The 24,052-nt window shown below is 37.3% G+C and overlaps 3 protein-coding genes across 7 annotated transcripts; 1 reads left to right on the top strand and 2 right to left on the bottom strand.

Moving 5' to 3' along the window:
• Window positions 1–6,467: 6,467 nt before the first annotated feature.
• Window positions 6,468–7,615, bottom strand: LOC103445710 (photosystem II reaction center W protein, chloroplastic-like). Its single transcript, XM_008384731.4, has 2 exons — window positions 7,389–7,615; window positions 6,468–6,915 (listed from the first exon to the last, which is right to left on the bottom strand). The coding sequence occupies exons 1-2, from the start codon at window positions 7,483–7,485 to the stop codon at window positions 6,614–6,616; spliced, it is 399 nt and encodes a 132-aa protein (XP_008382953.1). The 5' UTR covers window positions 7,486–7,615; the 3' UTR covers window positions 6,468–6,613.
• Window positions 7,616–8,064: 449 nt separating this feature from the next.
• Window positions 8,065–12,053, bottom strand: LOC103445708 (probable galacturonosyltransferase 6). Of its 5 annotated transcripts, none has more exons than XR_011571840.1 (10): window positions 11,595–12,053; window positions 11,464–11,498; window positions 11,159–11,197; window positions 10,918–11,071; window positions 10,747–10,820; window positions 10,143–10,450; window positions 9,557–9,914; window positions 9,121–9,299; window positions 8,781–9,020; window positions 8,065–8,626 (listed from the first exon to the last, which is right to left on the bottom strand). XR_011571840.1 is itself a non-coding variant. In XM_008384730.4 (10 exons), the coding sequence occupies exons 2-10, from the start codon at window positions 11,704–11,706 to the stop codon at window positions 8,351–8,353; spliced, it is 1,875 nt and encodes a 624-aa protein (XP_008382952.1). In that variant the 5' UTR covers window positions 11,707–11,795; window positions 11,907–12,053; the 3' UTR covers window positions 8,065–8,350. The 5 variants fall into 5 exon arrangements, 3 of the variants coding, with proteins under 3 accessions (XP_008382952.1, XP_008382951.1, XP_017190784.1); XR_011571841.1 differs by having other exon boundaries at window positions 10,143–10,447; XM_008384730.4 differs by having other exon boundaries at window positions 8,781–9,299; window positions 11,595–11,795; window positions 11,907–12,053.
• Window positions 12,054–20,214: 8,161 nt separating this feature from the next.
• On the top strand, window positions 20,215–23,414 carry LOC103445707 (magnesium transporter MRS2-I-like). The gene is made up of 11 exons (XM_008384728.4): window positions 20,215–20,791; window positions 20,908–20,937; window positions 21,247–21,400; window positions 21,623–21,744; window positions 21,898–21,972; window positions 22,223–22,453; window positions 22,536–22,580; window positions 22,656–22,700; window positions 22,829–22,858; window positions 22,944–23,063; window positions 23,155–23,414. Exons 1-11 carry the CDS (start codon window positions 20,507–20,509, stop codon window positions 23,239–23,241), a joined length of 1,224 nt encoding a protein of 407 aa, XP_008382950.1. The 5' UTR covers window positions 20,215–20,506; the 3' UTR covers window positions 23,242–23,414.
• Window positions 23,415–24,052: the final 638 nt, after the last annotated feature.

Below are 24,052 nucleotides of genomic sequence, written 5' to 3'. Positions count from 1 at the left end.
GAAGAAAAAAGAAAAACATGTAAAATCAAAAGCCACCAAATCTCATAAGATGGCAATTAAAGACAAGAACTTCCCTAAGACGACAATTAAACCCTTTATGCAAGAGAATTGTTATAAACACTCCAAAAAATCTCATTCTACACTCCTCATAAGTATATTATTCTTTCTAATTATAATAAGTTTGGATGTCAATAACAATTCCCTTATGCACTGGTATGTAAGAAAATTTAAATATAGGACAATACGCTAAAATTAGGATACCGCCAAAGACGTATATCCGAAGTATAAATAAGTAGGTGTCTGAATTGATTCAATAGCAAGGTCCATGTTTAGTGTAAGTACGAAACTGAGATTTTTGTGTTCTTAGACTTCAAAGATTTAGAGGTTTGTTCTCTGTTTAATTATTTCATGGTATCTTTCATATATGGCAAAACCCTAATTATCATTCTACTACTAAATTCACGATCACGATTAGTTATATTTCCTTTTTCGAAACTGTCATTTATTGCGTCTTTGATATTATGGTTTGCAGAGTTTTTTCATGTCTTAACTGAGTTGAATATCAGAGTGTGCAACGAACAAGACTAACAAAATAATAGGAATATTATTAAACAAACGAGAACGCCGGAATGACTACAAAACCCTAAGAGACTTGTGACTAGCTTGTTTTCTAATGAATAACAAAGCACTCTCTTTATAATAAATTAACCCTAACCCTAATGCTAATAGGTTAGGCCCAAACTAAACTTATAAGAAAACTCAAACAAAATAATACCTAAATACTAATATTTTCCAACACCCCCGTCAAACTCATGACGGTATACGACATGGGTTTGCAAACAAGCAGATGCGGAATGACTCCGTTAGGCGGACTGGCAGGCATGCAAACTTGACTTGACTTGATTCTTGACTTGACTTGACTGGCAAACTGGCTAGAGTTGAGAGTATGGAAATAACCCATCACTAAACGGACGAGATTTCCATATCTCAATTGTAGCAACGAACAAACAAATACAAATACTATCACTTGAGTAGTCACAATTCCAAGTACTCGAATAACAGTCACAAAACAATTCTAAACAAGCCAACACCATGTGTGTACCTAAAAACAAACTTAACCATTTTTTCCCTTTGCCCGTGTGGGCCTAAAGCAACAGCAAACAAATTTTTTTTTTCTTTCCTTTCTCTTTTTGCCTTTTTTTCCCTGTCCTTTCCTTGCTCCTTATTTTCTCTTCGTTTACTTCATGGTCCCTAACTAATCGAACAAAAAACACCATACCAATAATCAGATCAACAAGGCACAGCAGATGCAACTTGGCAGCAAGAAAAATTAGCAGCAACAGAAGAAATAGGCAGCAGCGGTTGTAGTTTGGTTGTAGCAGCAAGAGACGCAGATCGTGAGGATGGTGGTGGTGCGTAGCAGGTCTGATATGGGCGTGAGCAGCGGGCAGACGGGTGTGCGATGGGGGGATGGATCTAGGTTGCAGTTTGCAGTGGTACAGCGTCAAGACGATGCGATGCGAGTATGGTATAACTGAACAGGTGTGGCAGATCTGATGCAGGTGCAATACGGGTTGGTGGGTTCATCTTTGCAGAGGGAACAGGAACAAACACAACGGTGGGCAACAGCAGGGACAGCGGCTGGTGGCTCGGCGCGACTCCGACTTTAGACTTCCAACTGAATACTCCGACTTCAGACTTCCAACTGAATATTTTTTTTTTCAACTAAACCAATGACAACCTAAACAACAAACAAGACGGACAAACAAACTGATACGAATCAAGGGCAGATTAAATCTCGAAGGATCAAACATGCTTTGATACCTAGTTGAATATTAGAGTGCGCAACGAACAAGACTAACAAAATAATAGGAATATTATTAAACAAACGAGAATGCCGGAATGACTACAAAACCCTAAGACACTACATTGTGAATGATTTTTACTCTAATGAATAACAAAGCACTCTATTTATAATAAACTAACTCTAACCCTAATGCTAACATGCTAGGCCCAAATTAAACTTATAAGAAAACTCAAACAAAATAATACCTAAATACTAATATTTTCCAACAAACTGAAGTTTGTTGCCTTTTTGTTCATCAATAGGTTAACAACTCAGAAGACTCCAATACTTGATTTGTGAAGCAAACCGAACTGAATGGAATCGATAAAATCAGGTTGAAGTTAAACTAAATCAGAAAAATTGAAAGAGAAACTGAACTAAACTGAACCGAACAATGACTTCGATTTGGTTTTTTATTTGACAAAAAACTGAACCGTTTAAAACCGAACTCACTCCGCGTAATGACAATGCCTTTTTTTTTCTTCTTAATTTTTATATATACCAATAGCTTGGTCAAGCATTGTAGCTATATTCAACATGTTTTAAGAGCTCCATTGGAACATATATAGGGAACAATGGAAAAGAACGAAAATGAAGACGATGAGATTGCAACATTGTCTCGCCTGAAACCTTCAAGTGCCCTCGCATACGGAATATGTTATGGTATACTGATGGCAATATTAGTTTCTTCCAATACCCTAATTTATTGCAATTGCAACGAAGTATTTGTGGATTATTACAATAAAATTATAAGCACATAACTTCATTTATTTTTGGTTCTTTTAAAGAAACTAAATATATATATGTCTTCGGGTCATCCTATTCTTTATTTCATATGACCATGATATAAATGTGACCACAACCATCATAAATATAAGTATGCAGTCAAAACAAAAAGAAGGATGAAACAAATAACGTGAAGGTGATCACTCATCACCCATATTCATGAGATAAAAAGCACTTATATTTAAAAGCACTTATATTTAAAAGCACTTTTATTATAAGCACATTAATAATTTTTGTAAAAATGCAAATGCTTCACTGAAAAGCACTTAACGCATTTTTTTAACCCATAAGGGCACGTTTGTTTGGCTTCACTAACCTGGACTGGACTGGACTGGACTAATTTTTAGTGTAATCCTCTGTTTGTTGGCTACCAGGACTAAGTTTAATGGTATTAAGTGGGACTCGCTTTCACTAACTCCTTCGTTAGGTGGTCCTAGCGAGACCCCCAAATCTGAGCGGACTGCTAAGACTACCTCTCTCTCGCGTCATCTCACTCGACTCCTCGCCTTGCTCGATCGACGGCAAAGAACAAGCTCTCTTTCCCCAGTCCAGCCTAACTTCTACTCAAGGTTACCCTCTCAATTTTCTTTGCTCCCCGCCTGCCCTAAACGAACGCCTTGGCCGCCGTCGCTCTTCTGCTTCGTCTCTGTCACAAAATTCACTGTAATTCTTTCAACCCATCTCGAATTAATTCAATTTTTTGCTAAAAATCCTTGCTTTCTTTCAATGTTCTGTCAATTTTGATGCGAAATTTCTTTCTTTCACATATTTGTCAGTTTCTGCTGTTCAATTACTTTGTAATCCGAAGTGAGAATTTCTACTTTTTGTGTGTGTTGGGGGGGGGTGGATTAAAGTATTTATCAGATTTTGGTGCAGTAGATGCTCTTAGCTTTTTGTTTGGGATCTCATATAATCCATGGCTTGACACAAATGTTTGATTTAGGGTTCGCTCTTGATTGTTGATAGAATTTGTAGTAAGTCTGCCAGATGATGTTGGGAAATTGCGCAAGGGCTTTGAGATCCAGGTTATAACCATTTACATGGACTGGAACAGTGAAAAGGATTACTGTGATCTAATCCCTTATGATGGCTCAAAGTTTCCATTCTTACTGCCCATATGAATACATAAGTTTTTGTGATTTCATCACCCGTCTCGTTCTGGCTTGACCGTTGAACATGGCAAAGATTGAACTGTTTCAGACTTTCAATTAAATTTGTGCTTCAGTGGGAGGGAGTGAGGAAGTTATCGAACGATTCTCGTTCTACCTTGAACCTTTTGCATTTTCTACCTAATAGATCATGGGATCGACTACTAGTTGTAGTAGATAAATCTCCCGAGTGTGGTGATGGGGGAGCGGAGGGCTACTGGATAAGGAAATGTGAAGACGTAGGAATGGTCTTGTGGTTCCTTGTATTTTGGAAATATATTGACAGTCCCCTAAAGTCTAGCGTAGAATTTTCTCCCGTCTAGCCATCGTGTTTTCAATGGGATTGGTCAAGTAGAAGTGAATCCTTTCTTTCTGTTTCTTTTCAGTGTCCCCCTTAATCTCAATTAGTTAATGCAGAAGTTTAGCAGTATTATGCCATGTTTGGAGTGAATTCTCTGATTTTCTCTTTTATCTTTAAGGTGAGCATTTTCTCTTTTTTCATTGTAGATATGTAAATGATGGGAGACCCTTCTGGCAATATATAGTCAGTTCTTCCACTGGCTGTTCCGATTCTCGGTGCTTTGAAGAACTTTATAACTACTATACGACTGACAAGGTTGGGTGATATTTAAGTACCATTTTCTGTATAGCAATATAGAGGTGTGAAGTGGGTTATAATATTTTTCTTTGTTTTCTCATAGGCTTGGCATCTCTGTGATCCTGATGCTGAGAAGGTGGTTGAAGCTCTGAGGAAAGCAGGTGTTAAAGTAGCTGTTGTATCAAATTTTGATGCCCGATTAAGGTCTCTTTTACATGATCTATATTTTTATTGAGTCTCACTCTCATCAAATATTATTAATTTTAATAATATCTTTAATAAAAAAGTAATTAAAATAGAACAATAATGTAGTCCTAGTCTGAGCAAACATCAAACTGGTGACAGTACTGTTTTCATTATCCTGCTTCTTAGTCCGACACTGCACCAAACGCTTCACTAAGTTAGTCCAGTTTAGTCTAGTCTAAGCCAGTCCAGCTTAGTCCCTGAAGCTAGTCCAGTCCGAGACAGTCCGGTGCAACAAACGCACCCTAAATAGATTGAACTGTAACATACTAACGTTAGCACTTATAGTTGTCTGAAATTACTTTTCGTTATTTGAAAAGCACTTTCAAATAGATCACTATCAATAAATCTGATCATTTTGCATTCCAAATTAAAAAATAAAAATAAAGAGTAAACTGTCGATTTACCCCCTGAACGTTCATCTAGTTTTCGTTTTCCCCAGTGAACTTTTCTATTGGAAAATTAAGGACTCAAACTAATTTTTTTAGCCGATTTGCCCCCTACCGTTAGTTTTTCATATATTCCATCCATATTTATGTTAAGTGAGAATATGTGCACAACATGTGAGGGTAGTTAAGTCATTTCACTATTAAAAATGATTTAAAAACTGAAAATAAATAAATAAAACAAAATTTTCCCTCTATTTTTTCCCGCTAATTCCTATCCTCAATTTTATTTTTCCCCTTCATTCCTATGCATGAGAAATGTGATGTTATTGTCTTCATAAGTAGCTAAGTTAGTCTTTTTCTTGAAGCATGTACTACCATTTTTATTTTCTCTAACAAATTAATAATTTGACAAATGCTCATGGTGTTATTGTCTCCAAAACAGTGCGCATTAATATAAGAAACATGTTCATAATACTAAAAAAAAAATGCTCAAGATAATTACATATTTTTCATAATGTCATAATAATCCCAATACAATTCCACAAAATGATCCTTAAGAAGTTGGAAAACATAACACCCTCAACCTTACTCAACCATCAGAAATGAAAATAGATTTAGGTACAAGATACAAACCAAACGAGGAAGGTCATGGAAAGTGTAGTTGATCTCCACGTGGCATGTGCGTTTCGAGCAGAATGTTTGTGCTCTTGTTTTGATAACTAAAACCTTATTTTGCTTGTGTTTGATCAGTTGGAATGCCCATATTTTGTAATCAAGATTCTATGGGTTATATACCTTATGGATGGTAAAATCTCTTACGTTTTCCAACTTCTTAAGGATCATTTTGTGGAATTGTATTGGGATTATTATGACATTATGAAAGATTGTAATCATCTTGAGCATTTTTTATGAGTATTATGAGCATGTTTCTTATATTAATGCATTGCTTTAGAGATAATAACACCATGAGCATTTGTCAAATTATTAATTTGTTAGAGAAAATAAAAATGGTAGTACATGCTTCAAGAAAAAGACTAACTTAGCTACTTATGAAGACAATAACACCATATGTCATTTATCATGGGGAAAAATAAAATTGAGGATAGGAATTGGCGGGAAAAAATAAAGGGAAAGTTTTGTTTTTTTATTTATTTTCAATTTTTTAATCATTTTTAATAGTGAAATGACTTAACTACCCTCACATGTTGTGCACATGGTCTCTTTCAACAGAAATATGGATGGAATATATGAAAAACTAACGGTAGGGGGCAAATCGGCTAAAAAAATTAGTTTGAGTCCTTAATTTTCCAATAGAAAAGTTCAGGGAGGAAATCGAAAGTTAAGTGAAAATTCAGGGGGTAAATCGACAATTTAATAAAAAATAAAATAAGAATTGTATGAAACTTGAGTCCAGTTTATCACGAATTAAAAAAAAATCAATTAATCAAGCATTGATATATAAGGAAGAGACTCGTATGATGACTTAAAAATAGTTGATAACACAAGTACAAGGGTTTGATCCATAAATGGGAAGCTTTCACTACAAAACATGAACTAGAAATCTTTACATTCCTCCATCATTTGAGGAACACTGGTGTTTGGCTTAGAGGGACAGTCCCGACTCTTCATCCTCTTCAAGGGAGGAAGTATAGATAAAGTAGAGTGCCCAGATGAGACCAAACACCCCAAAGAGGATCCAACCAAGAAGGTTGTTGCTCAATCCGAACGGAAGCCCTGTTCCCTCGGTGCTCAATCTGTCGTCCACCAAAGCCATAGCGGGGCTTGACATGGTCGCCGCCATAGCTGCTGCCGCCAAAGATCCACCCTTGGCCATGTTTGAGTTGCTCTCCTTCTTTCCTTCCATAGAGCAGCTCACTCTTCCCTTTCTCGCAAGTGACGGCAAAGCTGGAATCATATTAAAAAGACCAATTAGCAAGATGCTACTGTGACGGTATCCGATGTAACTCACGACAGTTTGCGTCTTATAAGACGGGAATATCACCGTGCTAGTAACTCATGCTACTCACAATTGTATATGCAAAAGTTAAGTCATATAACACTACGAGATTGACTTGAAATACCACCAAAATAACATCTATGTTGTAAATAAGTTTCTCACATAACAATCATAATTAAGCTGGAATCATATTAAAGACCAACTAGAAGAAAGAAGAAAGACGTAAAATCAAAAGCCACCAAATCTCATAAAATGGCAATTAAAGAGAAGAACTTCCCTAAGACGAGAATTAAACCGTTTTCATGTAAGAAAATTTAAATGTACGATAGTACGCTAGAGTTGGGATACCTCCAAAGACGTATATCCGAGGTGTAAATAAGTTTCTCTCATCATCAAGAAGTGAAGAAAGCAAGAGTCATACCCAAAACAGTTGAGGATGGAGCCCCAGCAGATGGCTTGTGCACAAGGCTTGCCCTAACGACAGACGAGGCTGCAGTGCTAGCAGTAATGGTTGCCATTTCTGTTTAGTTTTGGAAAACTCAAAGAAGCTTAGGGGCAATCTGCAGTGGAACCGAGTCTATGACAACAAGTTGCAGTTTACAGGGGTTGTGAGCAATTCACAGATTAATATGATTGAGCCAACGTCTGCCCCGTGCATCACACAAGATGGATAGATTGGCATTTGGTAGCCCCTCATTAGATATCCCCTATCTACAACCAACCAACCATTTTTCTCCACGTGTCACACAATCCCTCTGAAGTCCAAATGCCCCTTGCTTAAGGAATAATTGTAAAATCGAATCATATCATCCAGCTTTGTACTTCAAAAGTTCGAGAACGACGAATGACTTTCATGGCACGAGTACAATGCAGTTAGGTATTTTCGTGCCAATGACATGATACGATGTAAAAAAGTTTACGCATGACAATGAATCATTGATATGGAACACCACAATTACGATGTATTTGTATTATGTAAGTTACTCAGGTAGCTTAACTTGGTTTCTGGCATAAATGTATCTTGGAACAATAGACAAAGTTCAGATAAGAGGGTTTTATACCTTGTACAGAAGCAAATAACAAAGTGAGTCTGTCAATGTTGAAAGATGGTTTGAATTGTGTAGCTAATGGATCGTAACAAGTTATGTACACGAAATACGGACCAGCAATACAAAATCTCACAAGGAAACTTATTAATTCCAATGATTTCTATATCTTTTGACTCGGATCCTAGAAAGATTATGCCCCGAAAAATTTGGGAAAAAATTGAGCCGAATTTTACATTGAAGAATCGTTAAAGAAAGAATTCTGTGAATCATTGCAGTTCCATCGTCCACGAGCAACAAGCAACTAATCATGTGGTACATGTGCCTTTCCTCTACTCTACGCATGAATGTTGCACTGTTGCAGATGAGAGTCGTCATAGTTGACATATTTTCTCCAATAATCCTTGTACCTCGCAATCGCGATGTCTAACCATGGCTTCATGATTCCATCATAGTGTATTACTGCCGCTCGATCAATGTCAGCATGAACCACATCTGAGTCGTAACCCAGCCCAAGGATGTGCCACCGCCTGTCCAAAGCTACCGTCTGGTTATAGAAGGTGACCCAACCTAAGGGCAAACTCCCAGCCACCCACAATGGCCTTCTATAACCCTGCAACCAAAAACGGAGTAAATCAAAGCATTAGGTTATGATTGCATAACAGCATATTCAAATATCTACAAGCGGAGGTGTATGTATCATGCCAAATGTTAAAACCCGAAAAGGAAATAAGTTAAGAATCGTAAAGTAGAAGTTCAGATGGTACCATTTTCAAGTATTTGTGGTAGAGTTTAGTCAGATCTTTTCTCCTCCACTCTTGAAGGTCAAACAAATTCATCCCAAATGCCCACGTGCATGCATTGGCATCAAACTTCTTTGCCACAAATGGATCTGAGAAGTTGATGTATGTATCCATCCGAAGGAAGGAAGTTTCACTCTCCTGACAATTTTCAACTGCTCCATTTACTTTTCCCTTCATATCAACACTCCATAATCTACTTAGATCCTTTTGCACCACCACATCATGGTCAAACAGCACAATCTTTTTCAATGCCGGGAAGATATATGGCAGATAGAAACGGAGGTGGTTGAGTTCGGAAGTATACCTAGGGTCACTGGAGTTTTGCCTAAATCTTGTATTGTACTTGGTCGACAACCATTTGAAACTATCTATGCTCTGGACTTGGATTGTGGCTTTTCCAGGAGGATTTAATAAGAACCACATTGAGATTGCTGGAAAATTGAGTGCATCAGTCACCACATGGAAAACAATCTTCTCTGGTTTCTGCACATCATTACACCAAAGGGAAAAAAAACCATGTCAACAAGCTTTCATGCCATACTAATAATATAGTGTGTCCGTTTGTTCGTGTGCAACATTAAAAGAGAACGTGAAAATTAAGGGCGGGATTAACTGTCATGGTTTTTGCTTAAGCTAAGTGGATCTTTTGATTCTCCACTTTAGCCAAAAGAAAAATCATGGGGATTCGGAAATCAATTTGAAGTTTAACACAGAATACTGAAAAGGCCAAGTAAAATTACCAAGGCAGTGGAAACAGTGGAGTTCACAACCACTGTACATGCCAGAACATTGTTGGAGAAAACAGCATAATGATAGAGCTTTGAATCATGCAACTTTTTCTGGTTAGGAAACTGCCTCTCCTTGGAATCCAGAGCAAAGTATTCTGCAGTCAGCTGCATAGAAAGACAATGTAGACCTTTCGGGGCTGTGCTTGCAGCGAGGTTGAACAGAAAAGAGACTTGCTTCTTCTGCGACTGAACTTGCTCTTCAGCATTTTGAGTCATAGCACGGAGCTTTGTGGACATGGAAGAGCAATCTGGGTATGTATGGCTGGCTTTAGATAGTGAAGACTCCATGTTTCTCATTCTCTGCAAGGCACTGCAATTTACTCGGTTTTAGAGAAAATTAATGAGAGCTCAAGATGGTGTTCCTCAGCCTAAGACGTCTATTGACATAACTTATTACTTCCTTTTATAAGAACAATGGATCCCATTTTCAGATTATTTTTTTGTTTTCAACATCTTATTGACTTTTCTTTATGTAGCGTGTTTAACATGTTTGGAAACTAATAGACAAGGGGAAAATAAAAGACATGAATCGTTTTACCTCCTTGATAAATCTGAATCCTTGGTGGCTCCACCAATTGCTCGTTCTACCTCTTTAATTCGCAGTTTCAACTCCTTCACTAAACTTGACTTACTGCCTGGTGGTGCAAAACTCAAGTATGCTTTAGCTCTAATCACTTGATCTTTCATCTCATTTATCTTCTCTGTAACTTTCTTTAAATTTAAATGTGCATTCTGATCGTGTTGAACTGCACGATTAGGTTTTACGTCTTTCATCTGTCTTATTCTCTCATCTATTACTTCCCCTGACTGAGAGTGTACATTCTGATCCTGTTTGTTCAATTGCTTCTGTGACCAAAACCATATAAATCAATATACAGAATACAGAAGGTAAAACATACTTTTCAATTCAGACAAAAACTATGTACGGTTGCCACCCTGATTTTTCACAACACATTCTGAAATTGCGTACAATATCACCATTATATAAAAGGCACAAACTTTGGGCTTCTTATTAATTCCTGAAATGCACAAACTTGACCAAAAAACTACATACTCCGATGTTCGACTTGCAACAGCAAACTTATACCAGATTATAAAGCAAACTTAATCTGGTGGTCGTATTATACAGGCGTAAAACATACCTTTTCCCCAGACATGGTTAATATTTCTCTCAGCTGAAGTTGCTTATCTCCTTTGTTGCTCCCATATTTGATTCCTGATATTTGTATTAGGCAGATGCACAGTAAACAATGTGAGATTAAGAAAGCATTTTAGAAAGAAACGAATACAAATACCAGTCAAAATACACTAACCGTCTCCAGTTCTTTCCAACATATCAGTAGCGTCCCTAACATTTCCGGATTCCTTATCAACATTAATCTCTTTACGAGTATAATTAACTGTGGAAAGCAAATCTGCATCTTCGTATAAAACTTTTCTCGGCTCTTTCAAGCTTTCACTCGATTCCTAAATCACAAAAGCATATCCAAAATCAAAACCACAACTGATAAAATTCACATTGAATCCATTTCGGATCAACTAATCCTTCAATACCTGCTCGACGCTAAGCTTCACACTATCAGTCCGGTATTTCTGCACCAACAAAACAAAACCCACCTTCAATCTCCAATTGGTTAACAATCTTTAATCTTGAACTTCAGAAACGTATACGTTTACAATCTTTAATCTTGAACAGCCATAAAGAAACAATTTTTCAAAGTTTGACTAAACCTTCAGGCATCAAACAACATAGACCCTTAACATTCAAAAGTTCAATTTCTCTCACTTTCTCAGCAACCAAACGCAACATAACAAAATTACAAAAACAAAAACCGAGATTTGAGAAGAAGGATTCATACAATATTCGACAAATCCTCTATGAACTCCTCCCGCCCTGCAAACCCACAGTTCACGAATCAGTCAGTCTCCATATCTGAACAACCAAACAAATATTTGCGAATGTGCCGCTACGTCAGAATTTCATATTTACCAGTAGGCATGACATTTTTTAGTCTCTGGGAGACGAAGACGATGGGCGCGAAAACAGAGACGCAGAGCAGAGCGAGGATGAGGATCCTCTGGCATCGACGAAACAGCTTCATCAATGGCGGTTAGGGTTTCTTTCCACTCCAACAACAGCACATTTCACAGCTTTTTCTCAGATCACAACCAAAAGCAATTGAATCCGATGCTTCAATTACAAGAAAACACCCGGAATTAAAAAAAAATAAAAACAGTACGAAGAAGCGAGAAAAGAAGAGATTGACAAACTCTAGGGTTTTGAATCAGTCCCTTTTCGTACTTTGCGATCTTAGAGAGAGAAAGAGAGGAGAGAGAGTGTGCGTGTTTATGAAATAGCTTGTTCGGCCATCTTCTTGTTCAGCGAGGGAGGTAGTTTTTCTTTTTTCCTCCTTTTTTGGAATGCATAATATTTATTAGATTTTGTTATAAAAAAAAAGGAAAATCGGATATATATATATATATATATTTTTTTTTTTCTTTTCTTTTCTGATTGGTTGCTTGTTATTGTTACGCGGGATTGGGGCGGTTGGATGTCGACGAATACGGTGACGGTGCGGTCGGGTCCACGGTGGATGATGCGGACGCTAGCTACTTATCGTTGATTAGTCTGACTATTTGGTCGCAGTCGGACTATGGGACACTTGTAAGAGTTACATGGTGGCACGTTAAATTCTGTTGCAGGTACTTGGTGATAACAACGAGGAGTGCTGCTGACAATCGTTATGAAATTTGGTTAATCATTTGTTTGTTGAAAAATTGGGTTTATATGTTTTCTCGGCGTTGATTATGTTAGTAAATATAGCTTAAATTCTTGTAACTGAAATAAAAAAAAATATTTAAAACTAAAATAGAAAGGCTTAAATTGATTTTTGAAAATGACCGTCATGATTGTGTTTTTTTTTTTTTTTATCAAAAGTTGCATTAGATATTTTCAAAGATATTTTTCAAAACTGTGATTTTTGCAAAATTATTTTTGTTTTTTTTTTTAACTTTAAAAATGATAAGTCATTTAGTACTACGGTCTACTGGTATTTCTCTTCACTTATAAGTGATAGGTCTTAGGTTCGGTTCTCATTTAAACCACATTATTGCTAGTCATTGTGAGATTTAGCAAAAACTTTAAAAATGATAGGATCATTTATACAAAATGAGGGAGGGTATGAACTCAAAAAGTAGGTTTGTTTGAAACTGATTTTAAAATGACTGGAAGCGTTGTTAGATAAAATATTTTTAGATTCTAAAAGCATTTACTCGTATGTTTATTAAAAATTAGTTCTGAAAACATTTTCACAAAAACGGTTTTAAAACTAGCCTTGTTTAGTGCAATTTACTACTTCCATAAATATTTTTTCTTCGTTTGGCACATTTGTTTATTCTAGTTTTATTGGAAAGGAAATTTGAACTCATGACTTTTTCCCAGGCTTGTCCATGTGAATTGAGTCTATAACTTCTTATCACTTAGAATGAAGTTACGGTAGCATAATGAGATTTACATATTAAATTTATTCACAACACTACCTAATTCATGAACACATGGAATGCATTAAATAACTTTAAGAGGTCAACATGTTGAAATGATGAAAACTTATTCATCAATCATCAAGATAAATGATCCAATAAAAAAGTGCGAATAATAACTCATTAAAAGAAAAAATAGAAGGTCATAGTTTGATATTTTGTAAACTTTGAAGTTGCTTGATTGTGGCCACGGATATGGTACAATTCCAATTACCTGATTCTAGACTCTAAAAAGGTAAATGACCGTGGTTCGTCAACAGTTGACTTTAAAAAAATAAAAAATAAAAAAATCAACCATCGTGTGGACTAGTTTGTCTTTGTCGTCCTATGTATTGTTGTAGGTGATCCAACTCCAACCTAGCTTTCCAAGCTCCCAATAGTCTAAACAATTTCAAGTCAAAAGCTAACATCTAACATTTAAATGTTCCCTAAAACTTAAGCAATAATAAAGAGACTGATCCGTGTTTAAGGGTGGAAATTATAGTGAAACTAACCTTTGACCCTTTTGAATTTTGTTGGTCAAAATGGGTCTTAATTTCGATGTAATTTTATAGTAATTTCATTAATTCCGTTGTGGATTTCAATTAGGCTAGTTGGGTAAGAGATAAACGTTGCCCTTCTTGCACTTAAATTTTAATTTTTTTTCTGGTAAATTAAAGTAGTTTACAAAGTAAATCTCATCGCAGTTGGTAGAAGGGAGTTTTATTAAAAATGTATGTGAGCTTCCCACTCAAATTTTTTATTTAAAAATGGTATTACTGTCTAATGAATTTTTTTTTTGTTTTTTTTTTCATTTCCTGATCTTGAGTCACCAACTACATTCATACCTGATAGTGATGGTAATTGCATGTGAAGGTAGACAAGAAATTGGATTCTGTGACAAATAATTTAATACAGAATATTTTATAAAAATAAATAAAAACATGTGACAAATAATTTAATACATTATATGTGTGTGTGTGTGTATATATATATATATGTACATATGACATGCACACTGTAGTATATCATATAGGACAAATATAATTGTTGATGCACAAAACCGGAGGGGTCTTGAAACAACGTAAATCCGACCGTGAATCTGCAAGAAAGTAAATAACACAAGATGTATCGTGGTTCACCCCAATGTTTGGGCTACGTCCACATTGATATTGTATTTCTCTGAGAGGATTGTGAGGGAGAGAGAGCTTCTGAGGGTGAGAGAGCTCTTTCCTATGGCCTAAGAATTGGCATCTCCTAATGAGGAGAGTGAGGAGTCATTTTATAGAATAAGGGCTCCTCACTTATTACATATTTGCCCCTTCCTTTATTACATAATTACATTTGAGTCCCCCAAGTATTTATACGAGATCTAAATACGGAGGCCCTAAGTATGGTACAAACAGTAGTCCCCCAAGTCTTCAGTCAAGAAAGTCTTTTGGCTGGAGACTTGAAATTCAGTCCATGTGTGGCCCGAAGTAACTAGATGTCGTATAGAACTGATACTCGATATGAGGCGGTGCCCAATCTGAAATGATGCTCAACTCGAAGTAGCACATGTTGCGAGGCTGCTTTGCTTGTGGCTTATGTTGCCTTGGTTAGCTCGGCTTATAGCGTTAAAGGTGAGGGAGTCCCTTTTATAGAATAAATGGTCGCTCTTCAATACATAAATGATGGGCTAGAGTTGATGCTCGCGGCGAGGCGGTTGCTCAGCTGGCGGCGATGCTCTCTAATGATGGTGAGGGAGTCCATTTTATAGAATAAGGGCTTGCTCCTCAATACATAAGTGATGGGTTCGGAGTAATGCTCGCGGCGAGGCGGTTGCTCAGTTGGCGGCGATGCTCTCTAATGAAGGTGAGGAAGTTCCTTTTATAGAATAAGGGCTCGCTCCTCAATACATAAATAATGGATGCTCTCTAATGAAAGTGAAAGAGTCCCTTTTATAGAATAAGGGATCGCTCCTCAGTACATAAATAATGGGCTAAGTCCCCCAAGTATTTTTCATGAGGCCCAATATATGGTACATAATGTAGTCTCCCAAGTCTTCGGTCAATAGAGTCTGTTGACTGGAGACTTCAAATTAAATCCATGTATGGGCCGAAGTGGCGGTTGTTCGGAGGCGGTATTTGAAGCTGGAGCTTTTGTAAATGAAGCTTTTGAAGCTGGAGATCTGTAAATAAAGCTTTCGAAGCTAGAACTCTGTAAATGAAGCTTTCGAAGCTAGAGCTTTGTAAATGAAGCTTTTGAAGCTAGATTGACATGAGTGATGCTCATGAATGTTTATGTGGATTGACATGAGTGATGCTCATGGATGTTGACATGAGTGATGCTCATGAATGTTTAACATGAGTGATGCTCATGAATGTTTAACATGAGTGATGCTCATGAATGATGGCCATGAATGTTTATGTATGATTGTCATGAGTGATGCTTATGAATGTTTTATGTATGAATGACATGAGTGATGCTCATGTATAATTTTAGAGTACTGGACGTACTTTTGAACACCTAGTGGGTGATAATAGCGGCAGGCTGCCGAATAATTTTGGAGTACTGGGCGTAACTTTGATCACCTTGTTGGTGATAATAGCGGCAGGTTGTCGAATAATTTTGGAGTACTGGGTGTACTTTTGATCACCTGGTTAGTGATAATAGCGGCAGGTTGCCGAATAATTTTGGAGTACTGGGCGTACTTTTGATCACCTGGTTTGTGATAATAGCGGCATGTTGCCGAATAATTTTGGAGCCATATGGCTTGGCTCTTTTGGGTATATGGGTCTTGGCCCTCCACATAACATTCCAGCCCATTATTTTAGGCTTGACTTTGGTTTTTTTTTTTTTTTTTTTTTTTTTTTTTTTTTGTGATTACCCTCTGGTGGGGTTATACAGATTTATCCGAAAGATAAGAAAAATAAATTACATATTTTCAGCATGTTGATGGGCATCTTCTGGTCCAACAGAAAGTGGAGACGGGGAACCTTGGTGGGCATCTTCTTATCTTTAATCACGTTATCCCGTGGGATAATGGAATAGTGGAATAGTGAAGCATCTTCTTTTCGGCTTTTCCTTTTCTGCTTTCTTTTGCTTTTACTTTCTCTTTTCTGCTTTTGTTTCTTTTCCTGTAGCTTTACTGGTGGTCTCCCTTTTCTTTTTCTTTTTCTTTTACGTTGTCCCCCCATGTGTTCCCCCATGATTCTCCATCCCGTTCAAATGATTCTCCTCGCTGGCCTCCACATGCATACTTACCTAAGAAACTTCAACATTGGACCCCCGGTTAACACGCAAATTATCGGCTTTTGAGTCATCATATCATTTATACGGATTGCACGGTCGTCGCCAAACTCGGTGTTGCATTGTATGGTCGAGTGAAAGCAGCGGCTGAATCTGATTACCCACTGCCAACCGACAGTAACTTGCTGGGCCGCCGATTTTATGTTATCATGGGGTGCTGCATCTTCTCCGATTTTTGGGCCTGCTTGGATAAGCTGAAAGCCGGCGGACGGTCCGCCGCAGCTGGAGCCGACAACGCCGAGGACGAAATCGAGTCTTTCGATCTCTTCTTCGACCTCCACGCGCTGCAAATCACCACCAGTTTCTTCTCCGACCTCAACAAACTCGGGCACGGAGGCTTTGGCCCCGTTTACAAGGTACGTACAGACTCGTAAATAGCTGGCTCGATCAGGGCTGACATCATCATTTTGTGAGAGTGATACCTTTTGGCAGCTTCCCTCTCTCTCTTACGTGCGTTTTGATGGCTTCCCATGAGCTGTAAAACTTCCTCAGACAGAAGTTGCATAAGAAACCTAGCAATTCGTTTGACGGTGAGTGGCCCGAGAAATAAGAGTAACAAAGGAGATCCATGGTACATAGATCCTGCATATGGAGACATTGACGATTGCTTCAACCAGTAACCTTCAGCCAGGCAGCGGAGGCTGGTGAGAGGAGTGGAGACTTCGGGGAGGGAGGAGAGGTTGAGATTCTTGGGGAAGTAGATGAGGACGAGCTTGAATAAAACTGACGCCGCCAGCCATGTTCAGAAGCTTCCGTGCTTTTGCTTTTTCCTCTTCGTGCTCTGCTTCTCCGTCTTTGCCTCCATTTTTCTGACAGCTTTGTTGTGTGTTTTTTTTTTTGGGAGCGAGGTCACTCAGGAGAGAGACAGATAGTTGAAATGGGTTGCCAGAGTTTGAAGGTTTTGCGAGATTTTGCAATGGGTTGCGAATGAAGAGCATAACGAAATTGTTGCAGTTGCAGAGGTCGCCATTGTTGCCGTTTCTTTTCAAAGCTCACTCACTACTCTCACTCTGTTTTTCAGTTTGGGGGACTTTGGTTTGGGAGTGGAAAAAGCCTCAAAGTTTTCTAAGGGAAATTACTGTAGTGTTAGAGTGAGAAGATTAAACAAGCAACATAGAGAGAGAGAAATATGCGAAGGTTTTTTTTTTTTGAAACAGCCCAAGAAGGGAGGTTCTGGGTTTCTGCAGATTCACGGCGGAGGTGAAAAAATGAAAGAGAACCGACATAGCTTTTCGTGTCGGTTCCCACAGACGATGCCAAATGTTGATGCACAAAATCAGTGAGGACTTTGGTACAACAGAAAGTGTCAAGTTTGTGACATTCGCTAGATTGCTCCGGTCACTAGTGTGGATAAGTATGCAAATGGATAGAGACAAGGAAGCAAACACAAGATGTACGTGGTTCACCCAGATTGGCTACGTCCACAGAGTAGATGAGTTCTCATTAATTGTGAAGGGTTTACACAAAGGTGACATGACCATTGAGTTCTTAGGCAATCTAAAATGTTGCACATTCATATATGTTGTTTTCTTTGGTAATTTATTTTTATAATATGCCTTAAATGATTCAAGACTTAAAAAATCACATATAAAATTGTTTATAAAAAATCCAATATTTAAATAATAAATTATTGAAAAACACATTAATTTCATAGTTTCTATTTGACTACTTGAAATCGCAATCTTCTAGATATTGTGAGATTTGATTTTCACTTCCAATGAAATAGAGGGATTGAAATTTGAAAGAAAATAGAGAATTGTGATTCATTTTTTATAAGTTGGTATATTTTCCTAATTGTTATTGAAGGTTTGAAAAACCAAAAAAAAAAAAAAAAAAAAGAAAAAGAAATTGTTAGTCGATTACGTTGCCTGATTATATTTGGGTATATGCTTGTTTGGGAGATGGTGATGAAATATCCCATATCGATCATATCTCTAAGAAAAGAAGAGTTTAAATATTATAACCTCACTTCAACTAATACCAAAACGTTTTGTTATAAAACTCCACACCCGACGGATTGTGCATGTAATAATTATCAAGTTGAAGACAATATCAATATTGTTGAAAGTAGGCATTTAGTCCGTCTCTCTAATTATTCTACTAAGGTTCAATCTTTTGTTAGTGGATTAAGATCACTAAAATATGTGTACCCATATCTATTCATCAATGAAATCTTACAGTTAAAATCAAGAAAATAATTTATTTCATTCGACGCGCTAAAAACATAGAGCAAGTCACATGCAAGTGTAAGATCATATCGTAACTGTGAGAGGACAACCATTTTACGCATTTCTTAATCCTTAACGTGTATGTCATTAAGACATTAACAATTGTATTTCAAGCATCTTGGTTTTTGACAAAAAGACCAAGTTGTTCCTTGTCTAACTAATTCCTTGTGGTACACTCCACTCCAACCACTCCCTCCTTGATTCCCCCTCCTTAATATCTTACCAACCGTATTAACTTGCTTCAAATGAAAATCATACCGACGCTCAAGCTTTGGTGAAGATGATTAATGGAGAGGAGGTCATTGATGCTTCTCTAGATAGTTCTATTTATGATATCATTAGGCTCTTAGCATCTCAACTACGAGAGGTGAAGTTTCTGTTTGTTAGCGGAGTAATAATATGGATGCTCACGCGGTTGCTTCACATGCCATTTCTTTCGATAGCGCTTTCATGTAGGATGTTATTGGCCCAGAGTTTCTCTTTAATATTTTAGCGGAAGATATAACCATGCCTATTAGAATCTAATAAATTCTACTATTTTGACAAAAAAAAAATGATAATTTATAAATTATATGAGTTTTTAGTTGAGTGACAACGTTACTAGGTTAGACAGTTAGTTGTTAGGGGAGGGGAGTTAGTGGAGGTCGAACCAGCATTTGAATATGTATGATTGCTTTCCGCCACTGTTGTAAAATGCTATTTGCATAATGAGTTTGTTATGGATGTTATTCTCGTTCTTAATCGTGTTTATTTCGCGTAATGAGTTTGTTATGAATGTTATTATCCTTCTTATTCAAGGATAACGAGGATCAATGATTCTTTTCCAACTAATCTGAAATATTTGGAATGGCATTCAAGATTTCAACACATAACGGTGTTGCCAAAACACTCCGAGCAAGCCATGCTACACTCATTTTCTCATTTATATTTCTATGTGTTTGAAGTTTACAATGATTTTTAGAGCTTCTTTAACAACTCTTTATATGAAAACCATTATTAATAACATGACACGATACGAGGATGTAAGAAATATTTCAAATACTTATTTCATGAAATGAAAATGGCAAACTAAATAAACAACAAGTACTTGGTCTAATAGTAATATTTTTTTTTTTGCTGAATAACATATATTTTTCGATTATCATTTAAAAGTTAACTATTCCATAACGTCGGCATATCATTTAACTTTTCCCACTTTCATATAAACCAAAGTCAAAACGTAATTAACGTCATCCCAATACGATTAAGGGAGTCGTACATGCAAGGTTGATTATTCGACTTTGACAATTTGACAATTCAGTGTTCCCATGCACTCTAACGAGATATCCGTTATATGAATTTCATACCCATTTACAAGCGCGGACATTTTAAACAAATGCTTAGTCTGAAATTAGTCACTCAAATATCAAAAAATTTAGTGGAAGTACATCCTTTTATTAAAAACCAGCTTTCCGGCAAATAGTTTTTTTTTTTTTTTTTTTTTTTTTTTTTTTTGTAAATAGTTGATGAGAGGGATTGTGAGCCCACGCGCCATTAAATGCTTGTAAAAATTGATTCCGACATACTTTTCTCCCCTCTCAAAATTTAACTTGCACTCTTACACTTCCACTTGCAGCCACCAAGCCATGCAAATATCCCCACCAAATTCTAGAGCTCCAAGTTTTCACCATTGTTTTACCTCCAAACCCCTTTTCCTCCAAAACCCACCTCCCCAATCCCAAATCCCCCAAAATCCATGAGTCCTCCAAATTTCCCAATTCACCGACAAACCCAGTTGATTGATTCACAAAAACTTGAAAACTTTCCCACTTCCCCACATTGATTAATCTGCTTTTCCAATAAGCAGCTTTTCCCAATCGTAGATATGTGCGCTCTGGAAATGGCCCGAGATGGGCTGCTGGTCCCGGCGGCGGCGGAGACTGCTCAGACGCAAGCTCAAGCCTCTGCCGCTGCCAAGAAGAAGACTACATCTTTGAGAAGCTGGATTTCGCTGGACCACGACGGGCAGGGAACTGTTTTGGATTTGGACAAGCACGCCATTATCCGCCGAGTTCAGATTCACGCTCGAGATCTTCGGCTTCTCGATCCATTGTTATCGTATCCGTCTACAATCTTGGGCAGAGAGAAAGTCATTGTTCTTAATTTGGAGGTCGGTTGTGAGATTTCCATAAGTGCTTTTCGTTCTGATTCTGCTTTTGGCTTTTTTTGTTTCTTGTACTAAACACTGTGCTTGTTTTGTATGCCTTTTTGAAATTTGGGTTCCAGCACATCAAAGCAATAATCACAGCGGATGAGGTAATTTGATTAGTGTTTTAGTACCGTTTGCTTTGCCTTTGGCTTTTGTCTCTACTCTAACTACTGTTTGTTATAATATAAGAAGCACTAAACTTGCAACTAATCACAATTTAGCAGAACTGAGCGTGACCAAGTTAGCTCGAGTAGTGAAGTCCCGTTCTACGTCGAAATTCAAGTTCTCCTCCGTGCAATATAGTTTACATTAGATCAGAATATTGCTTGATAAAAATAATCAGAATTAGTAAAGTGGGTTGGTTAATGAAATAAAATATATTTTAGGCAAATGATTAAGGTTTGTTTTTGGTGTAGGTATTGCTTAGAGACCCACTTGATGATAATGTACTACCTATTGTTGAGGAACTTCAAAGACGCTTGCCTCCATCAAGCGCCAATTTCAATGGCCAAGGAGAAGAAGAAGATGCTTCTGGGGTACAAAAAGATGGCGAAATCGATGACGAAAATGGTATGATTCAGTGAATGTGATTGATGCTCTTCAGAACTTCGCCCTTATCGGGGTTCTGTTACGCAGGCTTAAGATTGATAATATTACTCAGGAAGTTTAAGTTCAGTTTTGTGTTCCTAGTTGCTTTAGCATAATTCAATTTTGGTACCAAAGTTTTTGTGCTTGTTGTCTATCTGTTCTTTGACTCAATGTCCTGGTTGTTATGTTCATGTCATGATTTAGAATTCCCATTCGAATTCCGAGCTTTAGAAGTTGCACTAGAAGGTATTTGTAGTTTTCTTGATGCGCAGACTAGACAACTTGAGGCTGCTGCTTATCCGGCTTTAGATGAGCTGACCTCAAAGGTAAAGGATTTTTTTGAATTTCATTTTTTCTAAATCCCCAATGCATAACCGTAGTGTCAAAAGCCTCTGAGTTACATTATTTCGTATTCCATGATAGAAGGAAAACATGTTTAGATTGTTCTTCTTTGTCCGAACACTTGGAAATATTTGCAGATTAGCAGTCGTAATTTGGATCGTGTGCGTAAGTTGAAGAGTGCAATGACCAGGTTGACGAATAGGGTTCAAAAGGTATACTGGTTAACGATATTATGCTGAAAACAGGGCTCATATGCTGATAACTTAACTACATACCTATTATGCTCAGCGATGCAGGGGATTTATTTCTTGATTTAGTTCTGCAATCAATTCCCTTAACAATGTTGTATTGTTTTTGTTGCCATAAAGGTTGAAGAAGTTGCTAAAATTGGCAATTATATATATTTTTTAATTTCCGCTCACAAATATGAACTTATTTCTTTTATGGAATACTGCATTCTAGGTAAGAGATGAACTCGAACAACTTCTTGATGACGATGATGACATGGCAGACCTTTACTTATCAAGAAAGATGGTCGGGACTTCACCTATCAGCGACTCTGGTGCTCCAAATTGGTCTCTCGCCTCACCTACTATAACTATAGGGTCAAAGGTATCCAGAACAAGCAGGGCGAGTGCAGCAACAACGGTTGAAGAGGAGAATGATGTCGAGGAACTTGAAATGTTGCTCGAGGTTATAATTCAGCATAAGTCTTGTACTGTCGTACGGCCAAACCAAATCTGGAGTCTGAGTTGAATCCTATTATCTTTTGCAGGCTTACTTTATGCAAATTGATGGTACATTGAATAAATTGACAACGGTATGTGCTACTACTAGTATTGCAGCATCCTAGCTTTCTACCTATATAATATGTGATTCCTTATCTCTTTACCAGCTGCGCGAATACATCGATGACACAGAGGATTACATTAATATCCAGGTAATGGTTGGTAACATGATATTGAAACCCTGACACACTGATTTTGATCTTCACCCATGCTGTGTAGTTTCTTTAACTAAATGCACAGAACTACCATGTGTGATCTATTAATGCCTCTTTCATTGCAGCTTGACAATCATCGGAATCAGCTAATTCAGGTAATGTCTTTTGGACTGAAACAGATACTATGCCGATGTTCTATAAGTACATATTTTGATAGTTAACATGAGTTTCCGGTGACAGCTAGAGCTGTTCCTAAGTTCTGGAACTGTTTGTTTGTCTATGTGTTCTTTGGTGGCCGCAATTTTTGGCATGAACATCCCGTATACTTGGAACGATGGTCATGAATACGTATTCAAATGGGTACGTACAAATACCCCCACACTCCACATAATTTTTCTTCACTTTCTGGATTCATTTTCTTTTCTCACTCCATTTCCTTAACCTAACTTAGGTGATCATCGTCACGGGGATGGTTTGCGCCTCCCTTTTCTTGTTGATAATGTCGTATGCTCAGCACAAAGGTCTCGTTGGATCTTGATACTCATACCGTTTGGTCTGTTGGGGAAAGATGTCTACATAGTAGAGCTTTGCAACAATTATCATGTATTGTTATGTACAAATATAGGCAACATTGGTTCAAGGGTTTAATTACTTGTAGTTATCAATTCAAAAGACTGAATAAAATTTAATGTTGTGATTCTGTTGGCATCATTCAGATTGTCAAAATGTCGATAACATGTATGAGATTGTAAGAGCCTTGTAACTGGACTGGTTAAAAGCATAGTTTAGTTTTGTACTCCGAGTCATTTGTTCAATTCTCTCTCGTTCAGTATTGCTTATATATAAATATCTTTTTCATGTTCAATACTAGGAGTAGGAGGAGCATGCCGCACGTGACTAACATGTTTTACATGTTCTTCAACTAATGTTGTGCTGCCTATACAGGTGGCATTTCATTCCCATTTGAATAAGTACTCGTTGAACTGTGTACTTAGAAATAGATGCGTGGATAACACGATCTCTTAGAGAAATAGTAACAAAGAGTTGTATGGCTACCGTAGAAATGGTCCTACAGTATAATTTTAATGGCTTTCTAAAGAGCCCAAGAGATTCCACCTGGCATTTCTTTTTGACTTGTTATATATTCCACGTACGGATTGAGAGAATTGCTTTTATACCTTTGCGCATTAATTTCACTACGCGGTAAAAAGTAAAAAGTAAGAGTTAAGGGGTGAAAAATGCGATTGGAAGTTGGAACGTGGGAACAAAGTCTGAGTTTGAAGTAACTTTGAATCAGTTCGTTCCGTACGTGAAAATCTTTGTTATTTTATTTTATATTTTTATTTCAT

The sequence above is a fragment of the Malus domestica genome, chromosome 10, assembly GCF_042453785.1.
Source record: "Malus domestica chromosome 10, GDT2T_hap1".
Taxonomy (NCBI): Eukaryota; Viridiplantae; Streptophyta; class Magnoliopsida; order Rosales; family Rosaceae; genus Malus; species Malus domestica.
The sequence above is the reverse complement of the archived record's forward strand: the minus strand, read 5'-3'. Positions and strand labels throughout refer to the sequence as shown.

What these genes read in the sequence shown, in the direction of transcription:
- LOC103445710 (XM_008384731.4), bottom strand. Translation starts at nt 7,485, where the DNA reads ATGGCAACCATTACTGCTAGCACTGCAGCCTCGTCTGTCGTTAGGGCA. An exon ending in TCCATCCTCAACTGTTTTGG is followed by an intron (nt 6,916 to 7,388) that starts GTATGACTCTTG and finishes ATATGATTCCAG; the next exon opens with CTTTGCCGTCACTTGCGAGA.
- LOC103445708 (XM_008384729.4), bottom strand. Translation starts at nt 11,706, where the DNA reads ATGAAGCTGTTTCGTCGATGCCAGAGGATCCTCATCCTCGCTCTGCTC. An exon ending in TAGAGGATTTGTCGAATATT is followed by an intron (nt 11,198 to 11,463) that starts GTATGAATCCTT and finishes TTGTTGGTGCAG; the next exon opens with AAATACCGGACTGATAGTGT. An exon ending in GTTGGAAAGAACTGGAGACG is followed by an intron (nt 10,821 to 10,917) that starts GTTAGTGTATTT and finishes TACAAATATCAG; the next exon opens with GAATCAAATATGGGAGCAAC.
- LOC103445707 (XM_008384728.4), top strand. Translation starts at nt 20,507, where the DNA reads ATGTGCGCTCTGGAAATGGCCCGAGATGGGCTGCTGGTCCCGGCGGCG. An exon ending in CAATAATCACAGCGGATGAG is followed by an intron (nt 20,938 to 21,246) that starts GTAATTTGATTA and finishes TTTTTGGTGTAG; the next exon opens with GTATTGCTTAGAGACCCACT. An exon ending in ATCGGAATCAGCTAATTCAG is followed by an intron (nt 22,859 to 22,943) that starts GTAATGTCTTTT and finishes TTCCGGTGACAG; the next exon opens with CTAGAGCTGTTCCTAAGTTC.